General features: G+C 29.4%; 6 protein-coding genes across 6 annotated transcripts; 3 read left to right on the forward strand and 3 right to left on the reverse strand.

Moving 5' to 3' along the window:
- Positions 1–1,229: 1,229 nt before the first annotated feature.
- On the forward strand, positions 1,230–6,094 carry PmUG01_07038100 (conserved Plasmodium protein, unknown function; the record flags this gene model as incomplete). The annotated part of the gene is made up of 3 exons (XM_029004130.1): positions 1,230–1,905; positions 2,259–5,505; positions 5,971–6,094. The coding sequence occupies 3 exons, from the start codon at positions 1,230–1,232 to the stop codon at positions 6,092–6,094; spliced, it is 4,047 nt and encodes a 1,348-aa protein (XP_028860851.1).
- A 982-nt stretch (positions 6,095–7,076) lies between these two features.
- Positions 7,077–9,677, forward strand: NADSYN (glutamine-dependent NAD(+) synthetase, putative; the record flags this gene model as incomplete). Its single annotated transcript, XM_029004131.1, has 1 exon — positions 7,077–9,677. The coding sequence occupies one exon, from the start codon at positions 7,077–7,079 to the stop codon at positions 9,675–9,677; it is 2,601 nt and encodes an 866-aa protein (XP_028860852.1).
- A 195-nt stretch (positions 9,678–9,872) lies between these two features.
- Positions 9,873–14,004, reverse strand: PmUG01_07038300 (conserved Plasmodium protein, unknown function; the record flags this gene model as incomplete). Its single annotated transcript, XM_029004135.1, has 2 exons — positions 9,873–11,159; positions 11,218–14,004. The coding sequence occupies 2 exons, from the start codon at positions 14,002–14,004 to the stop codon at positions 9,873–9,875; spliced, it is 4,074 nt and encodes a 1,357-aa protein (XP_028860853.1).
- Positions 14,005–15,691: 1,687 nt separating this feature from the next.
- Positions 15,692–16,871, reverse strand: PmUG01_07038400 (replication termination factor, putative; the record flags this gene model as incomplete). Its single annotated transcript, XM_029004136.1, has 3 exons — positions 15,692–15,904; positions 16,212–16,517; positions 16,689–16,871. The coding sequence occupies 3 exons, from the start codon at positions 16,869–16,871 to the stop codon at positions 15,692–15,694; spliced, it is 702 nt and encodes a 233-aa protein (XP_028860854.1).
- Positions 16,872–17,943: 1,072 nt separating this feature from the next.
- On the forward strand, positions 17,944–18,655 carry PmUG01_07038500 (CS domain protein, putative; the record flags this gene model as incomplete). Its single annotated transcript, XM_029004137.1, has 2 exons — positions 17,944–17,986; positions 18,228–18,655. 2 exons carry the CDS (start codon positions 17,944–17,946, stop codon positions 18,653–18,655), a joined length of 471 nt encoding a protein of 156 aa, XP_028860855.1.
- Positions 18,656–19,380: 725 nt separating this feature from the next.
- On the reverse strand, positions 19,381–19,953 carry PmUG01_07038600 (conserved Plasmodium protein, unknown function; the record flags this gene model as incomplete). Its single annotated transcript, XM_029004138.1, has 1 exon — positions 19,381–19,953. The coding sequence occupies one exon, from the start codon at positions 19,951–19,953 to the stop codon at positions 19,381–19,383; it is 573 nt and encodes a 190-aa protein (XP_028860856.1).
- Between the last annotated feature and the right edge of the window lie 3,567 nt (positions 19,954–23,520).

Below are 23,520 nucleotides of genomic sequence, written 5' to 3' on the forward strand. Positions count from 1 at the left end.
AGTTTAAAAAAAAAAAAAAATAACATAAAAGACACAAATGAGAAAACTAATATATATGACATAAAAGAGAAAAATGACATATATGACATAAATGAGAAAATAAGAAATACATGTATGAAGTACAAAAAATGTTTTATCTTCTTAAACAAAAAAGAATTTAAATATAACAAAAATTAATTAGCATACCAGCAAAAGTGGTATATATATTCTAAATTTATTAAAAAATAATTTACTCTAAAGGGTAAATAGTACAACACATTGTCACATATGAATTACTTGCTTTTATTTTTAAAAATGTTTGGTTTAACTAGCTATTTATTTATATATTTATTTTTTGATTTTTTTTTTTTTTTTTTTTAGCTAATTACACATTGTTCTTATGCCATAAAAACGTTTAAAAATTAAGTGCAATATATTTTAACACATTTTTTAATCTATATATTGAGCATATTTTGATATCCGAACGATTACGACTTACAGTTTTGTTCTACATATTTCATTTAAAAAAAATAGGCTACTCCCATGTTTATATATGCGTTCCAGGATGGGCAAAAACGTAGCGATGTGGTACAACACCTTATATTTTTGTTTAATATTATCTGATTTTTCAATATTATCTGTTTTTTCAGTATTATCTGTTTTTTCAATATTATCTGTTTTTTCAATATTATCTGTTTTTTCAATATTATCTGTTTTTTCAATATTATATGTTTTTTTTAATTTTTTTTTTCAAAAAAGACCAAAACAAAAATGACACATATGATGCTTATGTTTATACATTAAATACGTTTCAGCTTGAACATGACATTTCTTTAATATATCTCTAAGGATAAATATTATTAATGGAATTTTTTTTTTTTTCCCATACCATATATTAGCTTGCTTTTTTAGGTTTTGTACTTTTGCAGTATATGTGCTTTTACGAAGCGCATTTCATTCTTGTTAACAACCACATTTAGACGGCACCATATATTTACACATACATATAAACATATATACATATAAACATATATACGTAGAAACATATATACATATATACGTAGAAACATATATACATATAAACACATGAACATATAAACACATGAACATATATACATGCCCACATATACGCATATATATATATATATATATGCAAAGATACACTTATTTTTCTTCCATTGTACGTCTTCACTTTGCTATCCTTTTTGTGGTGCTCTGTTTGTCTTCATTAATTATGTCGTTAAGAAAAGATGAAGAAATCAAAAAATTATATCAACTTATTTTTACTTAGTTCTACAAATTCACTAATTTTGCTGATATTTATGGAAATATTTTTTTTTTTATTGGATGGCATAAATACATTTGAATTTATAAACATCCAAGAAAGGATATCTCAAATAATTTTGTGCACTTTTCTTGTTATACAGGTAGGAGTCTTAAAAGTTGCAGAAGTATTTTCAAAAAATAATAAGGGAAAACAATTAGTTATTATACATTATTTTTTTATTATATATATTTTTCTGTTACCTTTATTATCTTTCCTTTTACTTACATCTGCTTTATCATGGACAAAAATTGTTTACTTTGCGTACATTTTAAGTTTAGCTACATCAATTAAAATTAGGGGTCTACTCACAATTTGTGTCGTTACCTTAATTATGGGGTTTGTACGCTTTTACCATAGCTTACCAACTTCAACCATTATACTTTGCTTTACCCTCCTTTTGACAATTCACGTTTTAATATGTGTTATAATTCATATATCACTGTATATTTTGGCTAGACAAATTTCATACATTAAGAAAAAACCTTTGCGAGCATTCGATAATATACAACCATATTTTCATGAACTAGAAAAAAAAGCTATTTTAATCAGAAACAATCTGATTTATTGTCAACAAAACAACATCAGCGTGGATATACTAGGTTAAATGAACAAGCATTTTTTTTTTTTTTTTTTTTTTTTACGCAAATAATTGTGCATTTTTCTTTTTATTTTTACGTAAAGAATTGTGCTTTTTTTTTTTTTTTTCTTTTTTTTCGAGCTAATGTAAATTCAATGATTGTATTTTTTTGCAATGTGTTTATGTTATGAGAGCTTTAAAGCAGCAGGGAGAGGGACAGAACTGTTTTCATTTAAATGTGCCACGTGGTTTTATACATATTTATATGTATGTACACGTTCGTGTTCGTGTTCGTGTGTATGCATGCGTTTGTTTTTCGCATGTATTTGTATGTAATACATTAGAACGCGCTTCCCCAATTTTGCACCTTCGTAGGAAACAGCCTGTTTGAGAGCGAAGTGAATGATGGAATAAAGAAAATCAAAACGATAAATAAAAGTGGAGCAAATTTGGAAGAGTATGATGACGAGTTGGTAATGGTTGAAGATGAGATTCCACTCGATGTTAGTGATGTTAACTGCTCTAGTACGCATACGTTTTTTAGCGTGCATAATAGTGAAGAAAGGAAAGTTTTTCAAAATGAGGGAGCGTCTTCATTTTCAGATGGGGAAGAATCACATGTAAACAGATATAACAATCCGGTAAAAGTAAATCATAAAAAGGTGAAGGATAAGAATAGCAATCGGAAAAATTATTCGAATAAATATTTTAAAAAAGAAAAAAACATAGGAAGCAGTGCAAGAGGGGAAAAGTGCACTCAGGGTAAACATATTATTAAGGAGATAAAAGTGAATACATCCAATGATGGTATTAACTGCATCAATGACAACAATAATGGAAAAGACAGAGGCATAAAGAATACCAAATATCATATTAAATATACCTTTTCACAAGATTGCACTAATTCGAACAATAGGATAAGAAATATTCCTACTATTAAAGACTCAAATATTAAAAAGATCAACAACAAGTTAGTGAACAGAAAATTGGATGATTTAAATGATAAAGATTATGGAGAAACATGCAAAAAAAAAAAAATTGTTCAGAAACATTTTTCCTTATTACGTAGGGGACTTAAGAAAATTAGCAGGAAAAGAAATATTTTATTATCTGAAGAATTAAAAAATAATATTAACTACATTTATTTTGATAACAGTGGGAAAATTAAACAATCAAAAATTATACCTATATACGTTTTAGACAGACATAATTTAAATGATATCTCTACATACTTAAGGGAGAATACTGCTACAAAAAATAGAACTTACTTTAAGATTTTTACTCTTCTTAATGATGATACCAAACTGACTATTCATGAGAAGGCTATGTTTGTTAGCTTGGGCTTGTTAAAAAGTCCAAACGATCAAAAGGAACACGTTAAAAGGTGTACATGTAAAGGGGAAAAGACAAAATATTATCATAATGATAACAATAAGAAGGAAAATTTTTACCGCAATAAGTATAGTAGTAAAAGCATATGCAATATGATGGATATTATAAATTCTGGCCTAATACCAAATTTTGAAAAAAAAAGGACGTCTAACTGTAATTTTAAGGATTCTTCGACAGATAACTACAAAATAAGTAGTCACAACAAATGGGAAGGGAATTACCAAGGCAGTACCCGAATGTTTTACCTAGTTAACCCAGTTAAAAAAAATAAAGGAGTACTAAGAATAAGCGAACATCCCGATTCTACGGACAAAAAAGAAGAAACTACTATGCCATATTGTCATTTCTTATCCGTTAATGATGCCAATACGTCTGTAGTAAGGGACAATTTAAATTTTTTAGTTAATAAACCAGATAAAAGAAGTACATTACACTCACAAGGGTCAAGCGACGACATTTTATCTTCAAAGCAAGCATTTTATATTGATGATGCTATTGATGATTCTGTTAACTCGATCATCACAGGAGATAGCGAAAGTGAAATGCACACATATAATACGTCTTCATCGGATCTGACTGCGTATAAGAAAGGGGAAGGGGAAAAAAAGACACGGGAAAGAAAAGGAGCAAAAGGGACAAAGGAAAGAAATGTTGACACAAAAGAGGAATCTGGTGAACTGGTACTAACAGAGGGGAATTCCTCCTCCCGTGGCGCAAATAAAGGAAGTGTCAACAAAAGAGGCGACAGATATGTTGACAGATGTGTTGACAGATGTGTTAGCAAAAGTGAAAAGAGAGATAAGGGGTACTACTACCGCTTCTCGTGCAAAAGGAAGAGAATTTCCTACGGACGTGAAGAAGAATCCTGCGTGAGTAGCATCTTAAACACCTTTACGGATGAATCTGGGCAAAAAAAAAAATTTGAAAAAAAGTTGGGCAATAATATGTGCACAAAGTGCTTTGATGTTGGTAGGAATGATGACGGGAGCTCAGAGGGGGGGATGTCTTCGAGGGGGAATAGGCTCGATGTTGGAAGAGATGGTAGTAAACATGGTATCAGTGGTGGAAGTATCGATAGAATTTGCGATGGTAATAACTATGGCAATAGCGGCGATAACCACAACGAGCAGGATCAATTCCCTATGTGCACAAACGTGTCAACTACAAGAATTAAGAAAAAGGTGAGTTGTTACCGCATACCTAAACTCTCGATGCGACTCAAAGATGAATCAAAAATAATTTCTAAAAAAAAAATTTTTTTTCTTGAATTTCATGATCATATATCGATAGATTATAAAAAGAAACCCTACAATGCTGAAAAGAAAAAAATGTGTTGCTCTAATTGGAGAAAATATTTTTTGTCTATAAATCCTGTTAGTAATATTTTCCGCAAAATAAAATTAATATATGAATATGTTCAGAAGAAAGAGAAATGTTGGAAAAAGTATAACAATATTTTGTATGCATCAGAATGGGATACAAATATGCAGGATAACGAACTCGAATATATATTAAATTATAAAAATTTTACAAAATGGTATGATTATTGGGTAAAGACACTTAAATATAATTATTATAAAAGTACATATATTTTAAATTTATTACTGCTATTTTTTAATGTTTTATTAGTATATTTACAATTACACTTATTTTATTTAATCTTCAAGACAGATAACAGTCATATGAAACCTCTTAACCAATTTTACGTCAAAAGGGAAGCACCATTTGATAGTAAATATTATAACATAAATAACTGTATTGATGAAAAGGTATTCTTGCGTTACATATATATACGAATACCTACACAGCTTTTCTTAAATACGTTTTTAGTTCTACCATGTGTGCTCATAAAACAATGCAGAAACATAAATCTGCTAAATCATAGTGCAGTTATAAATTGCTTTGTAAATATCTTTTTTGGGATGATCGATATTTCCTATTCTTTAAATGGCAGGATATACAACTTAGATGAATTATATATTGTGCTAAATTACTACAACATATTTGATATATTTTTAATTGGAAAATTAATTACTACTATATTTTTAATCCCATTTATTACCAATTTTAATGAATATAAAACTTCACCATTGATATATTTTAGCTGTTTCTGTTATATAGCCACTTTTTATTATTCTTTTAACCCCTTTTCATTTTCCATCAAGTTGATGTACATAACAAATTTTGTTCTTCTCATAGCAACAGCCATCTCCACTGCCTATTATTCCCGGTGATCACACAAAATGAGAGAAGCGCTCCAAAGCGTGTTGCGCATGAGACAGGACTAACCTACAGTTATTCCTAGCTGTCCTCAATTTTGCCTAATTTTTAACAATTTTGTTAACTGTTCATAATTTTTCATAATTTTGTTAACTGTTCATAATTTTTCATAATTTCGTTAACTGTTCATAATTTTTCGTAATTTTGTTAACTGTTCATAATTTTTCATAATTTTGTTAACTGTTCATAATTTTTCATAATTTTGTTAACTGTTCATAATTTTTCATAATTTCGTTAACTGTTCATAATTTTTCGTAATTTTGTTAACTGTTCATAATTTTTCAAAAATTTTCACAGTTGTTCATATGTATATATATATATATGAATACCCATAGATATACATACACAAATGTACACATATGCGAGTGCACGTAATATATCGAAGTGTTCGCTACTTATCCTTTTAACTTTTCAGGCTGATAACGAAATCGAGAAAGATGCTCTTTGTGAAATACGTGCTACCCTACTTCATTTATTTGACCTTTTTAAACACAGACCCAAACATTCGAATGGAGATAAGGGAAAAAAAAGCACCCTAACAAAGCTGTGTTTAGGCTTGCTTAGTTTATTAGGATTTGCAATGATTTGAAATGAACTGGCAATAACTTTTACTTCAGGAAGCATTTATATATATGATATGATTTTCCTCTGCTATGTTGCTTAATATATTTTATTTTACCTTAACATTCATGAAAATTTGTTCAACTGTGCATTTAAAATATGATTTGATGGGCAGGCGTAAATGTTTCTGTGTCAGCATTTTTTGCTTAATACTTCGTTTTTTTATTTCTTTATTTCTTTATTTCTTTATTTTTTTGTTTCTTTATCTTTATTTCTTTATTTAAAAAAATTTTTTTTTTTTTAAATTATCGTATTTAATTCTCACTCCATTTGTACGCTTAACTGATAATAATTTTTAATCGATTTCATATTTTAGTACGTTTTTCATTAACTCTCTTTTTGCTTTAGTTTCTGTGTTTTCTTTTTCTTTTCGTTCCCCTTTTTCGTCTTCTCTTTCATTTGGAAGCAATTCCTTATAGCAGGTTTAAAGGACGCCCAATAGAGGTGTATACTTTACACATGCTTCATTTACTGTTCTCATCTGATAGAATCCGCACGCACACCTGTATACATTTGGAAGCCATTAGAGGGTGCGAATTTGTGTGAAAAAATTTCCTGTAATTGTTATTACGAGGAAAAAAGCGTAAAAATAATAGAACAGATAGAAATAAAAGCGCAATACAAGTAACATATAAAACAAATAAAAAGAAACAGTACTCCTGTTTTTAAAAGATAGAAAATCAAGTTGAGGCATAAGTCGTACATGTTGTGTAATGTCGAGTCCGCAGCGCGAAGCGGCTTTAAAACCTACTCGCTTGTTCGTTCGTTTGTTCGTTTGATCATTTATTCATCTGTTAATCTGTTCATTTGTTCGTTTGTTCATCTGTTCATTTATTTAATTGTTTATTTTGTTTTTTCCTTCCCCAGGGTCTTAATAAACAATAATTTCCTGGGGGCGAGATGACAACAAATGATATCGGTCTAAGTTGCTGCTCGATATCATCGATCCCGTTAGATTATGAAGAAAATAAATTGAAAATTATTGAAAGCATAAAAAAATGCAAGCAGTTAAATTGTTCTGTACGAATAGGTGGAGAGTTAGAGTTGTGTGGGGTGAGCTGTAAAGGTAGTTTCAGAGAAATTGAAGATATGCATGAGAAATGTTGGCTTTGTTTAAGTGAAATTTTAAGAGAAAAATATAATAACAAGCATGTGACAGATAACATATTATGTTTTATAAGTATGCCTGTATATTTTAGGAAAAAATTATATAACTGTGAGTTGTTTATATACAATAATGAAATAATTTTAATATCGCCTAAAGAGAATGTATATAATTGTAATCAGAGGGATTACTTTGCTTCTTATTTGGATTATCCTGAGGAAGAGAAGCAAGATGAACAACACAACAGTAATGATAACATAAACACATATGAGATTAATTTTAAAAATTCGAATGTTAGTATTTTGGGAAGTAAGATTGAAAAGTTTGCTTTGCCAAAATGTATTCAGAATGTAACAAATCAGACAGAGACATATATAGGGAAAGCTCTAATATGTTTTGGTCAACTCGTAATAGCACATGTATTCCTGGATGACTTAGTTGTGAAGGAAAATGCTCCAAGTATTGTTGATCGAGTTGACATGTTCAATGCCAGTGGGGGTAGCCATGGCAGCGTTGGCTGCATTAGTGATATTGACTGTATTGCTAACGATGCAAGCATTGGAAACGTTGGTAGCGATGCAAAGAAGGTATCATTCCAGAATGACTGTGTAAAATTATATATGAACAATAGGATAAAATTTGAATGCATTGATGTATTGCTAGTTAGCGGTTACATAACAAACGAGTTATTATTGTTTAGAAAATATTTCACAGAATTAATGAATCTAACAAAACAATATCCAAATATGGCTCTAAGTTTTAGTAATAATTTTGGTTGTGATAACTATTTCTTCAAGTTTGATGGTTTTTCATTTATCATTCGAAATGGTAAATTGTTAACAAAAAATGCAAGGTTTTGCTTTTCAGATATTCAAGTATCTTCCATCAATGTGTCTTTTAATAAGGAAAAGAAAAATTGGCAGCAAAACGAGCAGAAACAGCTACTACAGAGTGATCTTATGACTGTAGGGGGGGAAACATTCCCCATTATGATTATAGAAGAATTAGAAGGAGATGAAAGGTATAGAAATATTAATAGGGACAACTGTCAAAAATGTATATTTTCTTTCAATAAAGAGATAGATTTGCACATAAGAACATCTGAGGATAATTTGGTAAATTTTCTTCCATCAAATTTTAACTGGCAAATATATGCACAGGGGAATGATTACCTTGTTTCCCTTTTTAAAAATCATCATAATAGTTTAGATAACTACATGTACGAATTTGATTCAAAAATGTATGCTCTACATAATATTTATGAAGAGTTGAGTTTCAACTGTGCTTTATTTCTGTGGTATATTTTACACTTGACAAATGCAAAGGGGTTTATTCTTGCCCTTTCAGGCGGAATTGACTCCTCCTTTTGCGCTTGCATGGTGCATATTTTGTCCATAATGATAGAAATTCGGTTGAAGGAGGGGAGTTCCATTAGAGGTAGTGGTAGCGGCAGTGATAATAGGAATGACCTTGATATACAGAATGAAGAACTGTTTACTAAAAAGACGAAAAATCTTCTCATTGATAAAGCATGCCGGAGAGACATATGTAACAAGCTGCTAAACACGTTATCTTTACCCTCAAAATATAGCAGCGAAAATACAAAATTTTTTGCTGAACAATTAAGTAAAAGTATTAACTCATATCATAATGTATACTGCATAGATAACATGTATACATTTCTAAAAAACGTTGGTGAGGATTTCTTAAAAAAGGATATGAAATATAAAAGTGAAGGGGGTAGTAACTATGAAGATGTATGTTTACAGAATATTCAATCAAGGTCACGATTGTTAGTTACATATTTTTTTAGCTCCTTAATATGCCATAAGAAATATTATTCGAATAATTTACATAATGAATATTTAATCGTATTAGCTACTGGAAATCTGGATGAATCCATCACAGGTTATTATACGAAATATGATTGTTCATCTGGTGATATTGACATAATAGGCAATGTAAGTAAACTATTAATTAAAGAAACAATGTGTCACTTAGGTAATGATTCATTTTATGATTTGAAAATTTTAAATAAGATTAATGAATATCATCCATCAGCTGAGTTGAAACCGCTAGAGAATAAACAAACAGATGAAGAGGACTTAAATTTAAAATATATGGAAATAAAGCTATTAACAATTTTAAAAAATAAATTCTTTTTTGGTCCATCCTCTATGTTTTACTATTTATCTAACTACTTTTGGTCTTCTATGTCACAAGCTGAAATATTTAATAAAATTAAAACATTCTTTACAAGGATGTTTAAAAATACCCACAAACTTTTTATTCTACCACCTGCATTAACCAATGAATCCTGTGGTTTGCACCTTTGCAGTGTGGTCAATTTTGCCAAGATTGATTTTGAGTTGTTAAGGAGGAGACTTAGTGGGTAGAACTGCCGTCCTTTGATGACAACGTTGTATACATTGTTACCTCGGAAGGGAACATTGCTGATTGGTTAGCGGTTAGCCGTGAATGGTAAGATGTAACAGTGTACCACGCGCATATTTAATGTAGGTTCATAATTCCATGATGTGACTAATCATTTCTCGTTGATCCATCCCTCATGGAACCGCTCCTCTTTTTTTTTACAAAAAATTGCGCTCAAACAGCATCACCTGGTTGTTTATGATATCCTCTAGATTTCCCTCATTTTGAGTATTGCCTTTATTCAAATATGAGTCAAAAATGAAGTTGTCTTCATCGCTTAAGTTATGTGTATCATCCAAATTAATGGATGTGTTCATAATTTTCTGGCTTATCAGTCTGTGCGCCTTATTTGGGTATACCTCTGTTTTATTGAAGTTGGATAGTTGTTTTTCCTTAGAGGGGTTACATTTTTCTGTTGCTCTGTTGTCTTCGTCATCTTCGTTTTGTTCGTTGTTTTCTGCATCCTCATCTTTTTGTTCACCTTTTTTTTTTTTTTTTTTATTTTCGCCTAGTTTTTCGCCTTTTTTTACATTCTCGTGTTCACATAATTTTTCATTTTTTTTTATTTTTTTTTCAAATGCTTTCGTTCCAAAGTTTTTTGTGCACATTCCTTTTTTGTTAGTATCCTCTTTCATGCTATAAATTACACCTGCATCCTTGCCTTCTTTTATGTTTTTCCCCTTAATCACTATGCTCTTCATTCGGTTACTAACACATTTTACATTGCTAGCATTTCCCTTCATAGAAGTAACTCCAGTTTCCACTTTACCAGCATTCATTTTCGAAGAATTTGATATAGCGTTATCATTAAATGCATTTTCCTTTTTTTTGCTAGTAGTTACAATGACCTTTTGATGAATTTGTTGATTACCGTTCGTACTGTTCTGCTTACTCTTCAGCGGTATTTTTTTACTGTCCTTAGTTTTAACCCTAGAGTATTTACATTTTGCACTCTCCTTTTCAATGATCTTGCTTTCATTCACTCCTCCCTTTTCAAATTTTCCCGCCTTTACATAATTAGCACTGCGATAGCAGTCCTTGTAGTTACTTCTATGAAAGCCACTACTATAACGACTATAAAAAGTTGTCTCACCATTTACCACTGCGCTATTTTTATCATTCTCCAAAAAATACCCCTTTTTATCAGTTGGCAAAATACTTATCACCTTACTTGCGTGCGATAAGTTAGAAGATGCTACTTCATGAGTAACTGACTTGTTTTTTAAATGATCATTTTTTATGGAATAATAGTAAGAACCATCGCTATGTTTGTCATTTAAGCGACTATCAGTATTACAGTTATTATTTTTGTACATACTGCTAACACTGTCACTGTTATTGCAGTGACTACTAAAATTGTGCTTACTGGCATTTTCATCATTTTCATCATGCTCATTATTTTCATCATTTTCATCATGCTCATTATTTTCATCATTTTCATCATGCTCATTATTTTCATCATTTTCATCATACTCATCATTTTCATCATTTCATCATTTTCACATCATCATTTTCATCATACTCATTATTTTCATCATATTCATCATTTTCATCATATTCATCATTTTCATCAATTTCATCATTTTCATCATTTTCATCATTTTCATCATTTTTGTTTATTTCTGTTCCCCCTTCATTAGGAAAAAATTCCATTTTTTGGGGACTACTCAAATAAGAACAACTTTGGTTTATCAGTACGTCCTCTCTGTCTTTTCCATCAAAGGTAAAATAGGGCTCAATCTCAGACGCCTGCTCTTTATCATATATATTGTCATTATTGTGCCCTTTCCACTTTTTATTATGTTCATCCAAGTGTTCACTCTGCCCTTCCCATTTTTTATTTTCTCCTTTTCCTCCTCCATAATATTCGGTCAATTTATCACTTCCATAACACATTTGGGTCTGCCACTGTGCCTGCTGCTCATCGTCATTCACTTCGTCGTTTTCCCTAAACAGTAATTCCATTAAGGGATATTTCCTCATCTTTTCTATCTTTTCGTCTACTGAATGAGCACAAAACTCTCTTTTATCTGTAACTCCTCTTTTAGTATCACAATAATATTTTCCTTTAATTTCGATCTGTTCGCTCGTGCCATCAGTGCAAATATGTTTTCGCCCTCCCCTTTCGCTTATCATATCTGTATAAGAGTCTATTGTGCCATGTGTGTCTTCTCGCTTCCTACCATTCAGTGAAAAATTGCTGTACTCATTGTAATCTAGGTTTCTCACTTGTTCCATAATTGTTTTGATATGCTTAAATGTTTCCAGTTTGATTCTTTTTAATCTCAACATATGATTATTACTATTACCATTATTACTACTGCCATTATTGTTACTACCATTATTTTTATTTTTATTATCCTCAGCAGCACTGGTACAGTTCAAATTCCTTAACTGTTCAGAATAATCCGAATCGAAAATGTGCTCACAGTCTGACGAACAACAGGTAGAGGAGCCTCTGGAAGAGGAGTCACAGGAAGGGGAGGGGTATGACGAATTACCTTTGTGTAAATTTATGTAGAACAGTTTCACTTCTACATCAGGGTAATATTTTTTTTCATCAAATATTTTTTTATTAATTTGATAATTATCTATATCTTCCCTCTTTATTGCATTAAATGCTTCTATGTCTATAGAAAAATTTTCATTTCGAGTTTTTAGTTCTCTAACAAAATTTTCAATAATAGTTTCATCGGTCGAACAGGATATATCTGTGGGCGGAGTCAAACAGTCTTCTTCGGAATGATAATACGATTTCCTTTTCATATGCTTTTGTTTTTTCATACCTTTTTTGCTTTTTCTACAGTTGTGTTTAATTCTATCTAAGGGATAATAGTTTCCTTCTGAGGGGGAAGTAGGATCATGTTTTTTGCCATCACTTGCGTCACTTGCCCCACTCGATCCATTTAACAATAAACTACTAGAGCAAAATCTACTCTCATAATAGCAGATGGACTCTCCTACAGCAGAATTTAAGAAGCGATCGCTTCTTTCGTTGGACTTGTCTAATAATCGTAACTTACAGTTAGGATCATTTTTATTTCTTTTAAAGTTTAACATATTTGAAGCATTGTTATAAGGCTTCTTTGTCTCATTTGTGGCGAGAACACCTTTTCTATAAGGAATTATTTTTTTTCTAATTTTATTACTGTCAAAGGAGTTGTTTCTTCTGCCATAACTTTTATCGTATGGATATGATTCTTGACCCCTGTACTGTTCATTATTATATACTTCCTTATTTGCATTACCATCATCGACGTATAAGGAAATCAAATTACATACGTTATCTTGTTCTTCTCTTTCCGAATTCTTATAATTAGAATAAATTTTCTTATAACTCGTTGTCAAAGCTTCATACTGCTTGTTAAGATCATTTTCCCCCCCTTCTTTTACATTTAATATATTTTCCGCTAATTTGTTCGCTATTCGCACATTATTTTTTTTTGTTGTTATTCTTTCCATAGGAGAATTGCAACTCTCTTCCTTCTGTTTAGAATTCGGAATAACTACACATTTAACTTCTTTCTCTCTCATTCTTTTTAATCTCTGTTTATATTCTTCCTTAACTCTGTCTAAGTTTCTTGACTTTAAGCTCCTTCTTTTTTGTTCTAGTTCTTCTTTAGACAGTCTATACTTTTCTAAATCATTTTGATTGCTGTTCCATTCATTTGAGTGAATTACATGAGCTGGTACATGTTTTATTTTTTTATTTTTCATTAAATCTTTTTTTTTTGTTATTTTTTTTTTTTTTTTTTTTTTGAGTAAAGGCATTAACGGCTTGTTATGATTTCTTCTCAATATTTCGCTAGTTCGTTGTATTACTTTTTTTTTAATACACATTTCTTTTTCATTTTTTTTGAAAGTCTTTTTTCCTTCCTCATCCGTGGGATGCGGACTATTATTATCATTACCACTCTCATGGTTATCACTGTAGTAACTGTTGTAGTTACTGCTGTGCTTATCACTGCCATAGTTATCGTTATCAACACTCGTACATTTTTTTTTTGAATTTTTTATAGCTTTGTTGTAGAAATCGTCCACGAGCGAGTCGTAGCTACTGTCCCTATTTTTACCTTCCTCCAACAGTTTATTATCTTCATTTGAATTGCTTCCCTTGTTAAGAAATATGGAATCCTCGAGATCATAATCATTATCACAATTGAAAAATGTTTTCTTTTTTTCCTTTAAATTTCTATTTATGTTCGCTCCTTCCTTTTTATTATTTTCTTCGTAATTTTTTATTATTCCATTTGCAATATCACTATAGTCACTTTCGCTGAGTTTTTTCATCATCCCTTCTTAAACTAAAGAGTAAACACTGAGAATATAGCATGCCCACATGTTACTCTTGCACATGTGTGTACTTGTGTATATTTGTGTGTATTTCTTTGTATTTGTGTGTATTTCTTTGTATTTGTGTGTATTTGTCTGTATTTGTGTGTATTTGTCTGTATTTAGTATGCATGTCATATCACATCTATCCTTTTAACATCGTAGATGAAGAAAGCGTTTAGGAGTTGAACTCTTTTCCCTTAAATGGTGAAAAGAGAAAAAAAAGAAAATGAGCTGCATTTTTTTAGGTAATTTTTTTTTTTTTTATTAACCCTTCATAACATTTTTTTTATTGTTAACTGTTCATAATTTTTTCTTTATTAACTGTTCATAATTTTTTCTTTATTAACTGTTCATAATTTTTATTTTTTATTTACTATTCATAAATTTTTTTTTTATTTACTATTCATATATTTTTTTTTTAATTACTATTCATATATTTTTCTTTTATTAACTATTAATATATATTTTTTGTATTTATTGGTCATGAATTTTCGTTTCTTATTTTCTGTTCATAAACTTTCTTTTTTTATTGACTGTTCAAAAATTTTCTTTTCTTTTTTTTTTTTTAATTAAAAAAAAAATGCTTGTTAAGAAATGTTTTCGTAATTTGTTTTGTACGAATATAATAAAATAAAGCTTACACAATTCGGAATCCAAAAAAACTTCTCATGTTGTCACATATGTTAAAACATTGAGCAGACGCATTTGTACTTGTATATATATATATATATATATATGTACACCCTTACATACACTCGTATTGTGTATAATACGCGCATATATATTATTCGCATACGTACAATTTCAATATTTCGTGAAGATACCGAAATGGTAGAGATGTATCAAAATAAGACAAAAAGGGGGAAAAAAGTCAGGATTCAACTAAAACGATCAAAATATGACAAAAAAAAGAATGAAAGGGGAAGGAATGAAAAAGAAAAGGAGTAAAACATACCAGCATTCAACACTTTTAAAAAATGTAAATTTTTAAATCAAATTTTCTTATAAAATATTGTGCAAAAACAAAGTAAAAGCGCTGGAGGATCTGTCTGTCCCCTTAATTTTTATGAAAACGAGAAAAATTGGCGCAAGCAAATATGTAAATATACATGTGCAATGTTTCCTTTTCCGTTTTCTTTTTTTTCTTCCTTTTTTTCGTCTTTTTTTTTTTTTTTGCCATCCTTCAGAACGTTCTGTACCAAAAAATTATCTGCACATGTACACGTTGCAATGTATTAGAATTTTCACGAGAAAAAGATATATTTTGTATTTTAATTAAGGAAAAATGTAACTCACCTTTTTCTGTTTTCCTTATTTTTAAATGACCTAACAATTTCATGAGAATTATGCTGTGGCGTTTTATTTATTTCTATATGTTCCTATTTGTTCCTGTTAGTTCCTGTTATTTCCTGTCAGTTCCTGTTAATTCCTCTTAATTCCTGTTAGTTCCTGTTAGTTCCTACTATTTCCTATTAGTTCCTGTTATTTCCTGTTAGTTCCTGTTATTTCCTGTTAGTTCCTGTTATTTCCTGTTAGTTCCTGTTATTTCCTGTTAGTTCCTGTTAGTTCCTGTTATTTCCTGTTAGTTCCTGTTAGTTCCTGTTAGTTCCTGTTAGTTCCTGTTAGTTCCTGTTTGTTGCTGTTATTTCCCGTTTGTTGCTGTTATTTCCTTTTTTTTTTTTACTTTTTCCTGATCTGATGTTTCCTTCTTTTCATGTGACATATCTTTTTTTTTGTCCATTTTTCTTTTTTTAATTAATTTTTTTTTTTCCTCTAATACTGATTCGTCATCTATTCCTATTTCAATTATATCGCTGGGTTTATATTTTTTGTTACACGTAACACATATATTTTCCTGGGTTAGGAACACGTGAAAAAAGTGGTAAATGTAATAAAATTACACAGTTGAAGACGTATGTTTTTTCTTTTTTCTATTTTTTTTCTATCTCTTCTTACTTTTTTTCTATCTTTTTTTACTTTTTTTCTATCTTTTCTTAATTTTTTTTCTATCTGTTCTTAATTTTTTTTCTATCTGTTCTTAATTTTTTTTCTATCTGCTCTTAATTTTTTTTCTCTTTTTTCTATTTTCTTTTTAGTCCTCTCTCTTAACTCTTTTCTACTTCTACTTCTATTTTTTTTTTTTTTTTTTTTGCCGTGACTACCTTTGCAATGTTTACGCGGTTAAAAACCTTCTTTGAAAACACACAGCCACAAGAAAACAAGCATATGGCTCCAGAGGTTGCATTTATTATTTCATTGGAAATTAAGCAGATTAATTTTTTTTCTTCATTTAATTTGCTTTTGCAAAGCACTAAGTCTTTCAGGGAATCAATGTGCGAAAATTTATCATAAAAATCTTTTTTTCTTTTCTTTTTATTTTGTTTCTTAAATAAAATTAATTTAAAAATGTTTTCTTTGTTGTACAAAAACCCAAGGCGACAACAGAAAAATGGTTCCTTCAAAGCCTCCTAAAAAAAGGTAGGAAGTAAAGATTATTAGTAAATAAGCTTAGCTAGGTGATAGGCATAAGTACGCCTAGCCATTTGGCGCGGGTATGTACATATAGACACTGAACATATGTACATGTGCATATAAACATACGTATATATTAACTCCTCATTTGAGGTATGCTGGATTACTTGCGAAATCGCGCAATGATTAAAATAATATTCCTTTAATTCTTTCTTGCTATATTTATTATGATTTATGGTTACAAGCGTATTTTTTTCATATCCAAGGCTTCCTGTATTTTCCTTCAACTTTTTGTTTTTCATTCTAACAAGATCAACCCTTTGCGGTAAGCTTCCTCCGTCCCCTCCCATAGTGTAGTTCTCCTTAATATATGTCCACAAAAAATATCACAGTGTAACTCTGGTTTCATCTATTCCGTTACTGCTGTTATAAAAAAAATAATGAAGTTGACTTGCCTTTCTACTTTGTTATATACATATATGTACGTTTATACATGTATGTGTGTGCACAGATAGATATGTACGCATATATATACTTACCTGTGTCTGTTTTACTGTGTGGTAAATATCTGGAAAAAGAAGTAGGAAAGTAAAGCATAATAACAATAGACGAAAAAAATTTGGAGCTGCACAAATGCATTTTTATCATTAATTATAAATTTAATTGTTTTGTGTTTTACCCTTTTGTAATTTTTCCTCTTACTCTTTTTAAGATTATAACTTGTTAAGATTTACCAACTCATATTTTTGCATTTTACGTTTTGAGCTTATTATTTTTTATTATTAATTTTTTGTGTCGCTGTGCAATCATTTGCGTGTACGAACTTCACCACGCGAATTTGGCCATTAAACGATTAAAAATTTAGCTGCGTATTTTTACTCATATATTATACATATATATGTAAATTCATATATATGTAAATACATATATATACAAAATGTTTATGTTTATGTTTATGCTTATGCATATGTACATGTACTGTACATGTATTTTTTTTTTTTTTTTTGCGAAATAAAATTCGTGCAAATAAAATTAGCTTTTCCCTGTTAACATTGAAATAAAGCAAAAAAACAAAATATTTTAAACAAATTTTAAACAAAATATTTTGAAGCACGATAAATGTAAAAAACAAATCAGCAAGTAAATATAATTATTGGTAACACTACAAGTACAAAACGGAAATTTTATGCTTTCCCCCGTCTTAAAAAAATTAAAAAAAAAAAAGGAAAAAAAGGAAAAAAAGGAAAATAGAAGTAAACAAAGGAAAACAAAAGTAAACAGAAATAAACAGAAATAAACAGAAATAAACAGAAGTAAACAGAAATAAACAGAAGTAAACAGAAATAAACAGGAGTAAAAAGATATATACAGAAGTAAAAAGAAGTAAACAAAGGGAAAAACTCCAAATTTTTTCCGAACAGGATGGGTGAAATATACAACAAAAGACACAAATACGTGAACAATGGTAAGAGGGAACGGAGCGTGTACCTAAGTGCGCTTGTACATATGTGCACTTGCTCAATTACGTTACGGTGTATATATGTACTTTGTAATTATGTATCCGCACTGTTTTGTTTGTTTATAATTTTGCTCATGTAGCGTTATGTATGTACGCTGGCGTATCCGAACGCAGTACATAAGCGAAAATGCATTCATGTTATTCGAAACAAAGGATCATATAATTTTTCTTTTCCTCATATTTCTAGGCGTGTTGATATATGAGTGGGAGCAGAGCATTGACGAAATAAACATTTACATTAATATGAATGCTAAAATTGTAGATAAAAAAGATTTAGACATTGACATAAAAAGCAAAAGAATACGAATTGGACTGAAGAATACAGAAAGTTTTTTAGAAGGAGAATTATGTAGTATTATTGATGAAGATTGTTCCTACTGGTTTATTGAAGATAATAATTTGCATATTTTATTAACCAAAGTAAAAAAGGCAGAAATATGGAATAGTGTTTTTAAAGGCCATAAAAATTTAAATGCTATTGACGAAGATAATACGAAAAAGCAAATACTCTTAGAAAGATTTCAACAGGAGCATCCCAATTTCGACTTTTCTTCTGCTGCTTTTAATGGCCAGGTACCCGACGCCCGTACCTTTATGGGCGGTGTTAAGTATTAGTTGAAAGGCGGCACAAAAAAGAAGAAAAAAAAAAAATAAATCAAAACATGTTAAGAAAATTTAGCACGTGTTAAAAAAAATTTAAGGTTGAGGGATAGATGTCGAGAGAAAAGTATAAGGGCAAGGGGCTGAAATAAATACCTCCATACCCCTATCATAGTTGTTAACATAATCCTTTGTAGGGAATTATGTATTTTTTAGAAATGCCATTTTTATAAGCTATTTAAACTTTAAAAAAAAAAAAAAAAAAAAAAAAATTTTTAATTTAAATTTAAATGACCATATGAATGAATTAAAATTTTCAAAAGCGGGAGAAGCACATATGGAACACGGCTCTATTTGCTTTTGCATATTCATGGTACATGTGTATATTTGTTTGTGTGTATACGGATGGACGGTTATTTGCATATGTATATGTGTTCACATAATTGCGTGTACTTATTGAAACGAATGGAAGCGCACCGTTTATCACGACATTTTTTTTTCGTTTCATTAATTTTGCATTTTTTTTTAAAAAAAAAAAAAAAAAAAAATTCAATACAACCTTTTTTGTCGTTTTTTCGAGTCCCTTTTTTTTTTTTTTTTTTTTTTTATCTTTTAAAAATGTACATATGTGCAAATGCAAAAGCGCATAAATGTGGGTATGTATTTGTATATATTGACTTCTTTCACTTTAACTGCGTCATCTACTTACGTGTTTTCATTTTTCCTACGAGGGAGGGAATTCACCTTTCGCCCTCAAGCATATCAAGCAACGCACTTCTTCTTTCGAAAAGAGCCTTTGCAGTCGTGTCTTCTGTGGTCTGTTTAATAATTGAATTTTTAATATTGTTGGCTTGTTGTAATTTTAAGGCTTTTCTACAATTGTTAAAATTTATAAAGCTATGAATACATTTGTGCTCTCGGTCTAACTGATTTAATTTATAATTATTTTTTAAGCAACGAAAGTAAATGGATCCAACTAATCTGCATGGGTTATCAACAGTTGTACTTGCATTCCATAAGTTGCAATATTTATCAGCTTTGTATTCCTTAGCATCTATACTTAATGTATCTTCAACCTCTGGTTTTCCATTCACCATATCATACCATAACATTTTATCTTTTAAGTCCATACTTTTATTTATGGACAAACCTACAAAATTATAGTTATCAAAAAGTTGTTTTAAAGAATAATTTAATTCCATATTAAGTCTTCTTTTGATGAACCAGTTTTTCAATTCCTTTTCAATCGAGTTTATTTCACTCTTTAACTTAAAGTCCGCATTATTTTCAACCCCTTCTATGCTTGTACTCATCTTTTCACGTGTGCATATGAGTTGTTGTTTTTTGTGCCAATGTACCTTCTCGTAAATTTTTCCTCGGCAAATGAACACGGATTATTAGTGCGTAGCAGTTGGTACACCTATGTTCATACACGGATGTGAACACTCACACATGCATGTAATTGCTCATGTGCCCTTATATATACCCACGTACATACAATGGGAATAAGTTTTTCCTTAATATATTATATATATCTCTGCTTAATATGTGCCTTGAATGATGTTTAATATTTCCATTTAATATATTAAAAAATTATTTTGTCCTATTCTGGGAGTATTTTTTTTTTTTTTTTTTTTTCAAAAAATATATTTCCTATTTACCTGAACGTTCATGTTTGTAGAACATTCACACGATTTCATTGGAATATACTTTTTTGTTTCACCTTATTTTGTTATGCCTTATTTTGTTTTACCATATTTTGTTTTATATCACTATATTTAGTCATACTTTATTTAATTTGTTTTTTTTGTTTAATATATATAGACTTGCTAAAATGGGCCGGCGCTCGCGTATATGCGGCTTAATTTATTTTCTCTTTACAAAATGCGTTTGAAGTTCGGAAAACTAGCAAAATATATTACCAAATATATATATATAAATATATACATATAAATGTATTATGTATAAATATGCATAATATTCATAATATGAGTAATAAGTATTATATGTATAATATAATACATTAAGTACATTATGTATAATATATATGCTGCACCCATATGTACTTGCGTCCTTTTTTTTTTATTTTTTCTCCCTTGAAATGGTCAAATTACTTTCATTTTTGTACCATCCTCAATTTCAATCCGACGTTGAAATTTGATCTCTTATGAAGTAGTAAAAATGTAACAAAAAAAAAAAAAATTGTTCATAAAATTGTTCATAAAATTGTTCTCAAAATTGTTCATAAAATTGTTCTCAAAATTGTTCATAAAATTGTTCTCAAAATTGTTCATAAAATTGTTCATAAAATTGTTCTCAAAATTGTTCATAAAATTGTTCTGGCTATATCGAACAAGTGTGTTATTGTATCTTGTAAAAATGTTTCGAATCTTTTTATCTTTTTTTTTCGACTTTTTTGAATGGTTCTACGGCTGTTTTATAAACACAGGTGAAAAAATAAAAAATAAATAAATAAATGAATGAACAAACGAATGAAAAAATAAATAAATCAACGAATATATAAATAAACGCAAAAAAGAATGAATAAACGAGCAAACGAACGAATGAATAAGCGAGCAAACGAACGAATGAATAAGCGAGCTAACGAACGAATGAATAAGCGAGCAAACGAACGAATGAATAAGCGAGCTAACGAACGAATGAATAAGCGAGCAAACGAACGAATGAATAAGCGAGCAAACGAACGAATGAATAAGCGAGCAAGTAAACGCCGCTTAAGCGCATTCAGAATATATGCTTTAAAAAACGTAAAAGGAAATTTTTATTTTCCGATCCTTAATTATTTGCAATTTAAGAATGAAAGAGATACGGGCAAGTCACTACAAATTAGAACATGTATATTGTCAAAAAAAAAAAAAATATACTGAAATTTTTGTTCAGGTACCATTTTATATATGTTCTTTTTCTTTTTCTATTTCTTTTTTTTTTTAAAAAAAGAACTATGTAGAATAAAGATAATAATGCTTTTATAATAACATTTGTATGATTTTTCTTCTTTGAATAGAAGAGAGTGGAATTGTCAAATGAGAAATGTAAATCCCTGTAGTTTAAGGGAAAAAGCATACAAGTGTGGGAATAAGTGTTTTATGTAATTATATATGTGTGTATTGGATGTCTATATATGTGTTTACTGGATGTCTATATATGTGTGTACTGGATGTCTATATATGTGCGTATATTGCATGTTTGTATGTGTGCTCAGACAGCACCCCTCTGCGCAGGAAATTACAACAAAATTTGGCCCACTTTTTTTCTTTTTTTCTGAACATGAAATATATTACAAGGACAAACTAGTAAATTACTACGCTCGAAAAAAAAAAAAAAAATGGAGGTAGTATACTTTGTAACATTCTTATCATTATATATGATTTCTACCATTTTTTGAGCTTAGCTTGGTATTTTATTTAGTCTTTATGTATATATAAGGAAGATTTCTTTTTTTCATTCTTTCATTCTTTCATTCTTTCATTCCTTTCGTCTTTCCTCCTTTCTTTTATTTTTTTTTCTTTTTTGAAGTTCACGGAGTTATGTTTTAAAAAAAAAAAAAAAAAAAAAAAATCGAAAATCAAATTGCTCTTCCGAGGATGTGTAATGTTTTACTAGATGATATGTACATACACTATGTTTTCCTAAAAAACGAAAGAAATAAAACACCTTGTTATATCTATAACTCCCTTTTTCTAATATCATGGAAGTCATATATTAGCATAAACGAAATGAGCTAGGTGGAGGTGTCTATCACATATGAGCACGTAAATACCTTGGGAGGATACGTAAATAAACATCCATATGTAAACAATGCTAGGGGCATACATTGCTATGTGTATACATTGCTACGTGCATACGCTAATACGAACACACATTGCTATGTGCATACATTGCTACATGTAGACATTTCTACATGCACACACACACATACTTACATGAATATACACATAATACAATGTAATACTGTTTTTTAGCCCAAAAAAAAAAAAAAAAAAAAAAAAAAAAAAATATAGGAATATAGAAATGCAGTCATGCAGTAACGTAGTGAAGTACTAAAGTAGCAATGAAGTATCGTAATGATATAGTAACCTAGTAACATCGCAAATATAGGAATATGGATATATATATATATATATATACACACACACACACACACACACACACACAAAAAAAAAAAAGAAAACGTATGATACACATAAATACAAAAGAACATTTTTTTTTTTTTTTCTTATTTATTTTTTATTTTATTATTTTTTTTTTAATTTCCAAATTATTTTTGTAAACTTTTTTTTTTAAATCTTCATAAATCTTATACAGAGAAGAAAAAGATAAATAAAAGTCTTATATACCATATCAGCGTCTTATTAAATTTATATTTAAAATGTTTAAGAGAATTTAACTTTTATTTTATTTTTAACTTTACACATTATATATATCAAGAAATATAATTACCTTTTTTTTTTTTTTTTTTTTCATTCTTTTCCTTTTTCATAAAAAGTAACAATCGCTTTTACATTTGATATTGTATTTCGAAATTGTAGTAAAACAGCGTATTGTCGTTTTGCTTTTTCAAGCTGTTCTCATTTGTGATATTTTCCAATTTTTCAATTTCATACGTTATGGTATCTTCATTTATTTTATGATATTTTATTATACTTTATTATATTTTGTTGTTTATTTTAGTTTAGTTATTTTTTTTTTTTAAACATAATGTACATTATTTTTTATTAGAATAAGCCACAAGAGTACTTTAATTTTAATTTTATTCTTTCATTTTAAAGAGTAAACATATAGAGAGTGTATGCTTGTGTGAGTGAACACTTCATTGTACAGCTTAAAAGAAGCAGATAATCAACTCGTTTTTTGATGAA

This window comes from Plasmodium malariae (genome assembly GCF_900090045.1).
Source record: "Plasmodium malariae genome assembly, chromosome: 7".
Classification (NCBI taxonomy): Eukaryota; Apicomplexa; class Aconoidasida; order Haemosporida; family Plasmodiidae; genus Plasmodium; species Plasmodium malariae.